Source organism: Mobula hypostoma, unplaced genomic scaffold (assembly GCF_963921235.1).
Source record: "Mobula hypostoma unplaced genomic scaffold, sMobHyp1.1 scaffold_171, whole genome shotgun sequence".
Classification (NCBI taxonomy): Eukaryota; Metazoa; Chordata; class Chondrichthyes; order Myliobatiformes; family Myliobatidae; genus Mobula; species Mobula hypostoma.
Window position 1 is genome coordinate 36,026 of NW_026948226.1, and position 12,740 is coordinate 48,765.

The 12,740-nt window shown below is 62.3% G+C and overlaps 1 protein-coding gene across 1 annotated transcript in view; it reads right to left on the reverse strand.

Annotated features, from left to right (window-relative positions):
• LOC134342025 (protein FAM131B-like) overlaps positions 1-12,740 on the reverse strand; it is a 58,663-nt gene that overhangs the window by 33,208 nt on the left and 12,715 nt on the right. Inside the window, exon 3 of the mRNA XM_063039960.1 lies at positions 8,066-8,101. Coding sequence (XP_062896030.1) covers positions 8,066-8,101 — 36 coding nt within the window. The remainder of the gene's footprint in view (positions 1-8,065; positions 8,102-12,740) is intronic.

Below are 12,740 nucleotides of genomic sequence, written 5' to 3' on the forward strand. Positions count from 1 at the left end.
GAGGAGAGGGAGGCAGGGGAGAGGAGAGGGAGGGAGAGGAGGAGGGAGAGGGGAGGGAGGGAGAGGAGAGGGGAGGAAGGGAGGGAGAGGAGAGGGAGGCAGGGGAGAGGAGAGGGAGGGAGAGGAGGAGGGAGAGGGGAGGGAGGGAGAGGAGAGGGGAGGGAGGGAGAGATTGGAGAGAGGAGGGAGGCGGGAGGGAGAGGGGAAAGAGGAGGGAGGAGGGAGGGAGAGGGGAAAGGGGAAGGAGGAGAGGAGGGAGGAAGATGAGAGGGGAGGGAGGGAGTGGGAGGGAGAGGGGATGGGAGAGGGGAGGAAGGGAGAGGGAGGCAGGGGAGAGGAGAGGGAGAGGAGAGGAGGGACAGGAGGGAGAGGAGGGAGGAGAGGAGAGTGGAGAGAGAGGAGAGGGGAGGGATGGAGAGGAGGGAGGGTGAGAGGAGATAGGAAGGAGCGACAGGAGAGGGGAGGGAGAGGAGAGGGAAGGCAGGGAGAGGGAAAAGAGGAGGGAGGGAGAGGGGAGGAAGGGAGGGAGAGGGGAGGGAGGGAGAGAGGGCAGGGAGAGAGGAGGGAGGGAGGAGGGAGGAAGAGGAGAGGGTAGGGAAAGGAGAGGGGAGAGGGGAGGGAGGGAGAGGAGGAGGGAGAGGGGAGGAAGGGAGAGGGGAAAGAGGAGGGAGGGAGAGGAGAGGGGAGGGAGGGAGAGGAGAGGGGAGGAAGGGAGGGAGAGGGGAAAGAGGAGGGAGGGAGAGGAGAGGGGAGGGAGAGAGGAGGGAGGAAGAGGAGAGGGTAGGTAAAGGAGAGGGGAGAGGGGAGGAAGGGAGAGGAGGAGGGAGAGGGGAGGAAGGGAGAGGGGAAAGAGGAGGGAGGGAGAGGGGAGGGAGGGAGTGGGAGGGAGAGGGGATGGGAGAGGGGAGGAAGGGAGAGGGGAGGAAGGGAGAGGGATGCAGGTGAGAGGAGAGGGAGATGAGAGGGAGAGGAGAGGGGAGAGGAGGGACAGGAGGGAGAGGAGGGAGGGAGAGGAGAGGGGAGGGAGGGAGAGATTGGAGAGAGGAGGGAGGCGGGAGGGAGAGGGGAAAGAGGAGGGAAGAGAGGAGGGAGGAAGATGAGAGGGGAGGGAGGGAGTGGGAGGGAGAGGGGATGGGAGAGGGGAGGAAGGGAGAGGGGTGGAAGGGAGAGGGAGGCAGGGGAGAGGAGAGTGGAGAGAGAGGAGAGGGGAGGGACGGAGAGGAGGGAGGGTGAGAGGAGATAGGAAGGAGCGACAGGAGAGGGGAGGGAGGGAGAGGGAAAAGAGGAGGGAGGGAGAGGAGAGGGGATGAAGGGAGGGAGAGGGGACGGGAGGAAGAGAGGGAGAGGGGAGGGAGGGAGAGGAGAGGGGAGGGGGAGAGGGCAGGGAGAGAGGAGGGAGGGAGGAGGAGAGGGTAGGGAAAGGAGAGGGGAGAGGGGAGGGAGGGAGAGGAGGAGGGAGAGGGGAGGAAGGGAGAGGGGAAAGAGGAGGGAGGGAGAGGGGAAAGAGGAGGGAGGGAGAGGGGAGGGAGGGAGAGGAGAGGGGAGGAAGGGAGGGAGAGGGGAAAGAGGAGGGAGGGAGAGGGGAAAGAGGAGGGAGGGAGAGGAGAGGGGAGGGAGGGAGAGGAGAGGGGTGGGAGAGAGGAGGGAGGAAGAGGAGAGGGTAGGTAAAGGAGAGGGGAGAGGGGAGGGAGGGAGAGGAGGAGGGAGAGGGGAGGAAGGGAGAGGGGAAAGAGGAGGGAGGGAGAGGGGAAAGAGGATGGCGGGAGAGGGGAAAGAGGAGGGAGGGAGAGGGGAGGGAGGGAGAGGAGAGGGGAGGAAGGGAGAGGAGAGGAGAAGGAGGCAGGGGAGAGGAGAAGGAGGGAGAGGAGGAGGGAGGAGGGAGAGGGGAGGGAGAGGGGAGGGAGGGAGAGATTGGAGAGAGGAGGGAGGCGGGAGGGAGAGGTGAAAGAGGAGGTAGGAGGGAGGAAGAGGGGAAAGAGAAAGGAGGAGAGGAGGGAGGAAGATGAGAGGGGAGGGAGGGAGAGGGGATGGGAGAGGGGATGGGAGGGGGAGGAAGGGAGAGGAGAGGGTGTGGGGAAGGGAAGGGGGGACAGGGAGATGGGAAGGGGAGAGGGTGTGGGGAAGGGGAGAGGGTGTGGGGAAGGGAAGGAGGGACAGGGAGAGGGGAATGGTAAGGGGAGAGGGTGTGGGGAAGGGAAGGAGGGACAGGGAGAGGGGAATGGTAAGGGGAGAGGGTGTGGGGAAGGGAAGGTGGGACAGCGAGAGGGGATGGGAAGGGGAGAGGGTGTGGGGAAGGGAAGGAGGGACAGGGAGAGGGGAATGGGAAGGGGAGAGGGTGTGGGGAAGGGAAGGGGGACAGCGAGAGGGGAATGGGAAGGGGTGAGGGTGTGGGCAAGGGGAGAGGGTGTGGGGAAGAGAAGGAGGGACAGCGAGAGGGGAATGGGAAAGGGGAGAGGGTGTGGGGAATGGAAGGGAAGGGGAGAGGATGACAGGGAGAGGGGTAATGGGAGAGGGGGAAGGGGTGGGGAGAAGGGGAGAGGGTGTAGGGAAGGGAAGGGGGGACAGGGAGAGGGGAATGGGAAGGGGAGAGGGTGTTGGGAAGGGGGAGATGAGGACAGGGAGAGGGGAATGGGAAGCGGAGAGGGTGTGGGGAAGGGAAGGAGGGACAGGGAGATGGGAAGGGGAGAGGGTGTGGGGTAGGGAAGGAGGGACAGGGAGAGGGGAATGGGAAGGGGAGAGGGTGTGGGGAAGGGAAGGAGGGACAGGGAGAGGGGAATGGGAAGGGGAGAGGGTGTGGGGAAGGGAAGGGGGACAGCGAGAGGGGAATGGGAAGGGGAGAGGGTGTGGGGAAGGGAAGGAGTGACAGGGAGAGGGGAATGGGAAGGGGAGAGGGTGTGGGGAAGGGAAGGAGGGACAGAGAGGGGAATGGGAAGGGGAGAGGGTGTGGGGAAGGGAAGGGGGAGAGGAGGACAGGGAGAGGGGTAATGGGAGAGGGGCAAGGGGTGGGGGGTAAGGGGAGAGGGTGTGGGGAAGGGAAGGGGGACAGGGAGAGGGGAATGGGAAGGGGAGAGGGTGTGGGGAAGGGAAGGGGGAGAGAAGGACAGTGAGAGGGGAATGGAGAGGGGGAAGAGGTGGGGGGGAGGGGAGAGGGTGTGGGGAAGGGAAGGGGGAGTGGAGGACAGGGAGAGGGGGAATAGGAAGGGGGGAACGGGTGCTGGGGGAAGGGGAGAGGGTGTGGGGAAGGGAAGGGAAGGGGGAGAGGATGACAGGGAGAGGGGTAATGGGAGAGGGGGAAGGGGTGGGGAGAGGGGAAGGGGTGGGGAGAAGGGCAGAGGGTGTGGGGAAGGGAAGGGGGACAGGGAGAGGGGAATGGGAAGGGGAGAGGGTGTGGGGAAGGGAAGGAGGGAAAGGGAGAGGGGAATGGGAAGGGGAGAGGGTGTCGGGAAGGGGGAGAGGAGGACAGGGAGAGGGGAATGGGAAGGGGAGAGGGTGTGGGGAAGGGAAGGGGACAGCGAGAGGGGAATGTGAAGGGGTGAGGGTGTGGGGAATGGAAGGGAAGGGGGAGAGGATGACAGGGAGAGGGGTAATGGGAGAGGGGGAAGGGGTGGGGAGAAGGGGAGAGGGTGTAGGGAAGGGAAGGGGGGGACAGGGAGAGGGGAATGGAAAGGGGAGAGGGTGTTGGGAAGGGGGAGATGAGGACAGGGAGAGGGGAATGGAAAGGGGTTAGGGTGTGGGGAAGGGAAGGGGGAGAGGATGACAGGGAGAGGGGTAATGGGAGAGGGGGAAGGGGTGGGGAGAGGGGAAGGGGTGGGGAGAGGGGAAGGGGTGGGGAGAAGGGGAGAGGGTGTGGGGAAGGGAAGGGGGACAGGGAGAGGGGAATGGGAAGGGGAGAGGGTGTGGGGAAGGGAAGGGGGAGAGAAGGACAGTGAGAGGGGAATGGAGAGGGGGAAGAGGTGGGGGGGAGGGGAGAGGGTGTGGGGAAGGGAAGGGGGAGTGGAGGACAGGGAGAGGGGGAATAGGAAGGGGGGAACGGGTGCTGGGGGAAGGGGAGAGGGTGTGGGGAAGGGAAGGGAAGGGGGAGAGGATGACAGGGAGAGGGGTAATGGGAGAGGGGGAAGGGGTGGGGAGAGGGGAAGGGGTGGGGAGAAGGGCAGAGGGTGTGGGGAAGGGAAGGGGGACAGGGAGAGGGGAATGGGAAGGGGAGAGGGTGTGGGGAAGGGAAGGAGGGAAAGGGAGAGGGGAATGGGAAGGGGAGAGGGTGTCGGGAAGGGGGAGAGGAGGACAGGGAGAGGGGAATGGGAAGGGGAGAGGGTGTGGGGAAGGGAAGGGGACAGCGAGAGGGGAATGTGAAGGGGTGAGGGTGTGGGGAATGGAAGGGAAGGGGGAGAGGATGACAGGGAGAGGGGTAATGGGAGAGGGGGAAGGGGTGGGGAGAAGGGGAGAGGGTGTAGGGAAGGGAAGGGGGGGACAGGGAGAGGGGAATGGAAAGGGGAGAGGGTGTTGGGAAGGGGGAGATGAGGACAGGGAGAGGGGAATGGAAAGGGGTTAGGGTGTGGGGAAGGGAAGGGGGAGAGGATGACAGGGAGAGGGGTAATGGGAGAGGGGGAAGGGGTGGGGAGAGGGGAAGGGGTGGGGAGAAGGGGAGAGGGTGTGGGGAAGGGAAGGGGGACAGGGAGAGGGGAATGGGAAGGGGAGAGGGTGTGGGGAAGGGAAGGAGGGACAGGGAGAGGGGAATGGGAAGGGGAGAGGGTGTCGGGAAGGGGGAGAGGAGGACAGGGAGAGGGGAATGGGAAGGGGAGAGGGTGTGGGGAAGGGAAGGAGGGACAGGGACAGGGAGAGGGGAATGGGAAGGGGAGAGGGTGTGGGGAATGGAAGGGAAGGGGGAGAGGATGACAGGGAGAGGGGTAATGGGAGAGGGGGAAGGGGTGGGGAGAAGGGGAGAGGGTGTAGGGAAGGGAAGGGGGGGACAGGGAGAGGGGAATGGAAAGGGGAGAGGGTGTTGGGAAGGGGGAGATGAGGACAGGGAGAGGGGAATGGAAAGGGGTTAGGGTGTGGGGAAGGGAAGGGGGAGAGGATGACAGGGAGAGGGGTAATGGGAGAGGGGGAAGGGGTGGGGAGAGGGGAAGGGGTGGGGAGAAGGGGAGAGGGTGTGGGGAAGGGAAGGGGGACAGGGAGAGGGGAATGGGAAGGGGAGAGGGTGTGGGGAAGGGAAGGAGGGACAGGGAGAGGGGAATGGGAAGGGGAGAGGGTGTCGGGAAGGGGGAGAGGAGGACAGGGAGAGGGGAATGGGAAGGGGAGAGGGTGTGGGGAAGGGAAGGAGGGACAGGGACAGGGAGAGGGGAATGTGAAGGGGAGATGGTGTGGGGAATGGAAGGGAAGGGGGAGAGGATGACAGGGAGAGGGGTAATGGGAGAGGGGGAAGGGGTGGGGAGAAGGGGAGAGGGTGTAGGGAAGGGAAGGGGGGACAGGGAGAGGGGAATGGGAAGGGGAGAGGGTGTTGGGAAGGGGGAGATGAGGACAGGGAGAGGGGAATGGGAAGCGGAGAGGGTGTGGGGAAGGGAAGGAGGGACAGGGAGATGGGAAGGGGAGAGGGTGTGGGGTAGGGAAGGAGGGACAGGGAGAGGGGAATGGGAAGGGGAGAGGGTGTGGGGAAGGGAAGGGGGACAGCGAGAGGGGAATGGGAAGGGGAGAGGGTGTGGGGAAGGGAAGGAGTGACAGGGAGAGGGGAATGGGAAGGGGAGAGTGTGTGGGGAAGGGAAGGAGGGACAGAGAGGGGAATGGGAAGGGAAGAGGGTGTGGGGAAGGGAAGGGGGAGAGGAGGACAGGGAGAGGGGTAATGGGAGAGGGGCAAGGGGTGGGGGGTAAGGGGAGAGGGTGTGGGGAAGGGAAGGGGGAGTGGAGGACAGGGAGAGGGGGAATGGGAAGGGGGGAACGGGTGGTGGGGGAAGGGGAGAGGGTGTGGGGAAGGTAAGGGGGGACAGGGAGAGGGGAATGGGAAGCGGAGAGGGTGTGGGGAAGGGAAGGAGGGACAGGGAGGGGAATGGAAAGGGGAGAGGGTGTGGGGAAGGGAAGGGAAGGGGGAGAGGATGACAGGGAGAGGGGTAATGGGAGGGGGGAAGGGGTGGGGAGAGGGGAAGGGGTGGAGAGAAGGGGAGAGGGTGTGGGGAAGGGAAGGGGGACAGGGAGAGGGGAATGGGAAGGGGAGAGGGTGTGGGGAAGGGAAGGGGGAGAGGAGGACAGGGAGAGGGGTAATGGGAGAGGGGCAAGGGGTGGGGGGTAAGGGGAGAGGGTGTGGGGAAGGGAAGGGGGAGTGAAGGACAGGGAGAGGGGAATGGGAAGGGGGGAACGGGTGGTGGGGGAAGGGGAGAGGGTTTGGGGAAGGTAAGGGGGGACAGGGAGAGGGGAATGGGAAGCGGAGAGGGTGTGGGGAAGGGAAGGAGGGACAGGGAGGGGAATGGAAAGGGGAGAGGGTGTGGGGAAGGGAAGGGAAGGGAAGGGGGAGAGGATGACAGGGAGAGGGGTAATGGGAGGGGGGAAGGGGTGGGGAGAGGGGAAGGGGTGGAGAGAAGGGGAGAGGGTGTGGGGAAGGGAAGGGGACAGGGAGAGGGGAATGGGAAGGGAAGAGGGTGTCGGGAATGGGGAGAGGAGGACAGGGAGAGGGGAATGGGGAGAGGAGGACAGGGAGAGGGGAATGGGAAGGGGAGAGGGTGTGGGGAAGGGAAGGAGGGACAGGGACAGGGAGAGGGGAATGGGAAGGGGAGAGGGTGTGGGGAAGGGAAGGGGACAGGGAGAGGGGAATGGGAAGGGAAGAGGGTGTCGGGAATGGGGAGAGGAGGACAGGGAGAGGGGAATGGGGAGAGGAGGACAGGGAGAGGGGAATGGGAAGGGGAGAGGGTGTGGGGAAGGGAAGGAGGGACAGGGACAGGGAGAGGGGAATGGGAAGGGGAGAGGGTGTGGGGAAGGGAAGGGGGACAGCGAGAGGGGAATGGGAAGCGGAGAGGGTGTGGGGAAGGGAAGGGGGGACAGGGAGATGGGAATGGGAAGGGTAGAGGGTGTGTGGAAGGGAAGGAGGGACAGCGAGAGGGGAATGGAAAGGGGAGAGGGTGTGGGGAAGGGAAGGAGGGACAGGGAGAGGGGAATGGAAAGGGGAGAGGGTGTGGGGAAGGGAAGGAGGGACAGGGAGAGGGGAATGGGAAAGGGGAGAGGGTGTGGGGAAGGGAAGGGAAGGGGGAGAGGATGACAGGGAGAGGGGTAATGGGAGAGGGGGAAGGGGTGGGGAGAAGGGGAGAGGGTGTGGGGAAGGGAAGGAGGGAGAGGGGAATGGGAAGGGGAGAGGGTGTGGGGAAGGGAAGGAGGGACAGGGAGAGGGGAATGGAAAGGGGAGAGGGTGTGGGGAAGGGAAGGAGGGACAGGGAGAGGGGAATGGGAAAGGGGAGAGGGTGTGGGGAAGGGAAGGGAAGGGGGAGAGGATGACAGGGAGAGGGGTAATGGGAGAGGGGGAAGGGGTGGGGAGAAGGGGAGAGGGTGTGGGGAAGGGAAGGAGGGAGAGGGGAATGGGAAGGGGAGGGGGTGTGGGGAAGGGAAGGGAGAGAGGAGGAGAGGGAGAGGGGTAATGGGAGAGGGGGAAGGGGTGTGGGGGAAGGGGAGAGGGTGTGCGGAAGGGAAGGAGGGACAGGGAGAGGGGAATGGGAAGGGGAGAGGGTGTGGGGAAGGGAAGGGAGAGAGGAGGACAGGGAGAGGGGTAATGGGAGAGGGGGAAGGGGTGTGGGGGAAGGGGAGAGGGTGTGGGGAAGGAGGGACAGGGAGAGGGGAATGGGAAGGGGAGAGGTTGTGGGGAAGGGAAGGGAGAGAGGAGGACAGGGAGAGGGGTAATGGGAGAGGGGCAAGGGGTGTGGGGAAGGGAAGGAGGGAGAGGGGAATGGGTAGGGAAGGGGGTGTGGAGAAGGGAAGGGGGACAGGGAGAGGGGGAGAGGGGAGGGTGAGGGAGGGAGAGGAGAGCGGAGGGAGGGAGTGGAGGTCAGGGAGAGGGGGAGAGGGGGTTGTCTCTGAGGTGTTCTGTACTCACGTTTATACCGTCCCAGGACACCTCGGTCCGGGTGTGCTGTGGAGAGAGAGGACACAAAGTGAGACCGGACAGAGCAGTGGAGGGACGGGGGTGGGGGGGCTGAGGGAGAAGGGAGGTGATTGGACAGGAGGAGAGGCAGAGGAGAGACTGGCCGATGTGTGGGGAGTGGGCAGCGGAGAGGGGAAAGGGACAAGGGGATAGGGGAGCTGGAGGGAAGAGTGGAGGGAGAAGAGGGGAAGGGGAGAGAGGGGCCAGGGAGAGAAGGGATGCGGGGAGGGGACGGGGAGGGGGAGAGGAGATGTGAGGGTTGAGAGTGGAGCAGTGGAGAGGATAGGGGAGGGATGGGGAGTGGATGGGGAAAGAAGAAGAGGGGATGGGAAGAGAGGATGGGGAGGTAGAAGAGGGGAGGGGAAAATGGGGAGTGTGAGGGGGAGATTGGAGTGACAGGGGAGAGGAGGGGGAGTGGGGTTGGCACAGGAGGGACACAGAGAATTGACTGGGGGAGGGGGAGAGGGATTGGGAGAGGAGGGAGTAGAGAGGTCTAGGAGGCAGAGGGGTCAGGGGAGTTGTAAAGGAAGGTGGGGAATGAGGAGGGGTGGAGATGGGGAAGTGAAAGATTTTCAGAGGGGCTGATGGGTTTAGGGGTAGAGGGAGGGGTTTAAGGGTACTGGGAGGGGTTTAGGAATAGAAAGATGGTGTTTGGATAGAGGGAGGGTGTTAGGGGTAGAGAGAAGGGTTAATGAGTAGAGGGAGGTTGTTAGGGAGGGTTTAGGGGTAGATGGAGGGGGGTAGGGGTAGAGGGAGGGGGTTTAGGGGTAGAGGGAGGGGTTTAGGGGTAGATGGAGGGGAGTAGGGGTAGAGGAAGGGGGTTTAGGGGTAGAGGGAGGGTGTTAGGGGTAGAGAGAAGGGTTAATGAACAGAGGGAGGTTGTTAGGGAGGGGTTTAGGGGTAGATGGAGGGGTTAGGGGTAGAGGGAGGGGGTTTAGGGGTAGAGGAAGGGTGTTAGGGGTAGAGGGAGGGGTTTAGGGGTACTGGGAGGGGTTTAGGAATAGAAAGATGATGTTTGGATAGAGGGAGGGTGTTAGGGGTAGAGAGAAGGGTTAATGAGTAGAGGGAGGTTGTTAGGGAGGGTTTAGGGGTAGATGGAAGGGGGTAGGGGTAGAGGGAGGGGGTTTAGGGGTAGAGGGAGGGGGTTAGGGGTAGAGGGAGGGGTTTAGGGGTAGATGGAGGGGAGTAGGGGTAGAGGAAGGGGGTTTAGGGGTAGAGGGAGGGTGTTAGGGGTAGAGAGAAGGGTTAATGAACAGAGGGAGGTTGTTAGGGAGGGTTTAGGGGTAGATGGAGGGATTAGGGGTAGAGGGAGAGGGTTTAGGGGTAGAGGAAGGGTGTTAGGGGTAGAGGGAGGGGTTTAGGGGTACTGGGAGGGGTTTAGGAATAGAAAGATGGTGTTTGGATAGAGGGAGGGTGTTAGGGGTAGAGTGAAGGGTTAATGAGTAGAGGGAGGTTGTTAGGGAGGGTTTAGGGGTAGATGGAGGGGGGTAGGGGTAGAGGGAGGGGGTTTCGGGGTAGAGGGAGGGGGGTTAGGGGTAGAGGGAGGGGTTTAGGGGTAGATGGAGGGGAGTAGGGGTAGAGGAAGGGGGTTTAGGGGTAGAGGGAGGGTGTTAGGGGTAGAGAGAAGGGTTAATGAACAGAGGGAGGTTGTTAGGGAGGGTTTAGGGGTAGATGGAGGGGGGTAGGGGTAGAGGGAGGGGGGTTAGGGGTAGAGGGAGGGGTTTAGGGGTAGATGGAGGGGAGTTGGGGTAGAGGAAGGGGGTTTAGGGGTAGAGGGAGGGTGTTAGGGGTAGAGAGAAGGGTTAATGAACAGAGGGAGGTTGTTAGGGAGGGGTTTAGGGGTAGAGGGAGGGGGGTTTAGGGGTAGAGGAGGGGGGTTTAGGGGTAGAGGGAGGGGTTTAGGGGTAGAGGAAGGGTGTTAGGGGTAGAGGGAGGGGTTTAAGGGTACTGGGAGGGGTTTAGGAATAGAAAGATGGTGTTTGGATAGAGGGAGGGTGTTAGGGGTAGAGAGAAGGGTTAATGAGTAGAGGGAGGTTGTTAGGGAGGGTTTAGGGGTAGAATAGGGGGGTAGGGGTAGAGGGAGGGGGTTTAGTGGTAGAGGGAGGGGTTTAGGGGTAGATGGAGGGGGGTAGGGGTAGAGGGACGGGGTTTAGGGGTAGATGGAGGGGAGTAGGGGTAGAGGAAGGGGGTTTAGGGGTAGAGGGAGGGGTTTAGGGGTAGATGGAGAGGGTTTAGGGGTAGAGGGAGGGTGTTAGGGGTAGAGAGAAGGGTTAACGAGTAGAGGGAGGTTGTTAGGGAGGGTTTGGGGTAGATGGAGGGGGGTAGGGGTAGAGGGAGGGGGTTTAGGGGTAAAGGGAGGGGTTTAGGGGTAGAGGGAGGGGGTTTAGGGGTAGATGGAGGGGAGTAGGGGTAGAGGAAGGGGGTTTAGGGGTAGAGGGAGGGTGTTAGGGGTAGAGAGAAGGGTTAACGAGTAGAGGGAGGTTGTTAGGGAGGGGTTTAGGGGTAGATGGAGGGGGTTAGGGGTAGAGGGAGGGTGTTAGGGGTAGAGGGAGGGGTTTAGGGGTAGATGGAGGGGGTTAGGGGTAGATGGAGGGGGTTAGGGGTAGAGGGAGGGTGTTAGGGGTAGAGAGAAGGGTTAATGAGTAGAGGGAGGTTGTTAGGGAGGGGTTTAGGGGTAGAGGGAGGGGTTTAGGGGTAGAGGGAGGGTGTTAGGGGTGGAGGGAGGGTGTTAGGGGTAGAGGAGGGGGTTAGGGGTAGATGGAGGGGGGTTAGGGGTAGATGGAGGGGAGTAGGGGTAGAGGGAGGGGGTTTAGGGGTAGAGGGAGGGGGGTTTAGGGGTAGAGGGAGGGGTTTAGGGGTAGATGGAGGGGAGTAGGGGTAGATGGAGGGGAGTAGGGGTAGAGGGAGGGGGTTTAGGGGTAGAGGGAGGGGGGTATAGGGGTAGAGGGCGGGTGTTAGGGGTAGAGGAGGGGGGTTAGGGGTAGATGGAGGGGAGTAGGGGTAGAGGGAGGGGGGTTTAGGGGTAGAGGGAGGGTGTTAGGGGTAGAGAGAAGGGTTAACGAGTAGAGGGAGGTTGTTAGGGAGGGGTTTAGGGGTAGATGGAGGGGGGTAGGGGTAGATGGAGGGGTTTAGGGGTAGAGGGAGGGGTGTTAGGGGTAGATGGAGGGGGTTAGGGGTAGATGGAGGGGTTTAGGGGTAGAGGGAGGGTGTTAGGGGTAGAGGGAGGGGTTTAGGGGTAGAGGGACGGGGTTTAGGGGTAGATGGAGGGTGTTAGGGGTAGAGGGAGGGTGTTAGGGGTAGAGGGAGGGGTTTAGGGGTAGATGGAGGGGGGTAGGGGTAGATGGAGGGGGGTTAGGGGTAGATGGAGGGGAGTAGGGGTAGAGGGAGGGGGTTTAGGGGTAGAGGGAGGGGGGTTTAGGGGTAGAGGGAGGGGTTTAGGGGTAGATGGAGGGGAGTAGGGGTAGATGGAGGGGAGTAGGGGTAGAGGGAGGGGGTTTAGGGGTAGAGGGAGGGGGGTATAGGGGTAGAGGGAGGGTGTTAGGGGTAGAGGAGGGGGGTTAGGGGTAGATGGAGGGGAGTAGGGGTAGAGGGAGGGGGGTTTAGGGGTAGAGGGAGGGTGTTAGGGGTAGAGAGAAGGGTTAACGAGTAGAGGGAGGTTGTTAGGGAGGGGTTTAGGGGTAGATGGAGGGGGGTAGGGGTAGATGGAGGGGTTTAGGGGTAGAGGGAGGGGTGTTAGGGGTAGATGGAGGGGGTTAGGGGTAGATGGAGGGGTTTAGGGGTAGAGGGAGGGTGTTAGGGGTAGAGGGAGGGGTTTAGGGGTAGAGGGACGGGGTTTAGGGGTAGATGGAGGGTGTTAGGGGTAGAGGGAGGGTGTTAGGGGTAGAGGGAGGGGTTTAGGGGTAGATGGAGGGGGGTAGGGGTAGATGGAGGGTGTTAGGGAGGGTTTTAGGGGTAGAGGAAGGGGGTTTAGGGGTAGAGGGAGGGTGTTAGGGGTAGTGAGAAGGGTTAACGAGTAGAGGGAGGTTGTTAGGGAGGGGTTTAGGGGTAGATGGAGGGGGTTAGGGGTAGAGGGAGGGTGTTAGGGGTAGAGGGAGGGGTTTAGGGGTAGATGGAGGGTGTTAGGGGTAGATGGAGGGGGGTAGGGGTAGATGGAGGGGTTTAGGGGTAGAGGGAGGGGTGTTAGGGGTAGATGGAGGGGGTTAGGGGTAGATGGAGGGGGTTAGGGGTAGATGGAGGGGTTTAGGGGTAGAGGGAGGGTGTTAGGGGTAGAGGGAGGGGTTTAGGGGTAGAGGGACGGGGTTTAGGGGTAGATGGAGGGTGTTAGGGGTAGAGGGAGGGTGTTAGGGGTAGAGGGAGGGGTTTAGGGGTAGATGGAGGGGGGTAGGGGTAGATGGAGGGTGTTAGGGAGGGTTTTAGGGGTAGAGGAAGGGGGTTTAGGGGTAGAGGGAGGGTGTTAGGGGTAGTGAGAAGGGTTAACGAGTAGAGGGAGGTTGTTAGGGAGGGGTTTAGGGGTAGATGGAGGGGGTTAGGGGTAGAGGGAGGGTGTTAGGGGTAGAGGGAGGGGTTTAGGGGTAGATGGAGGGTGTTAGGGGTAGATGGAGGGGGGTAGGGGTAGATGGAGGGGAGT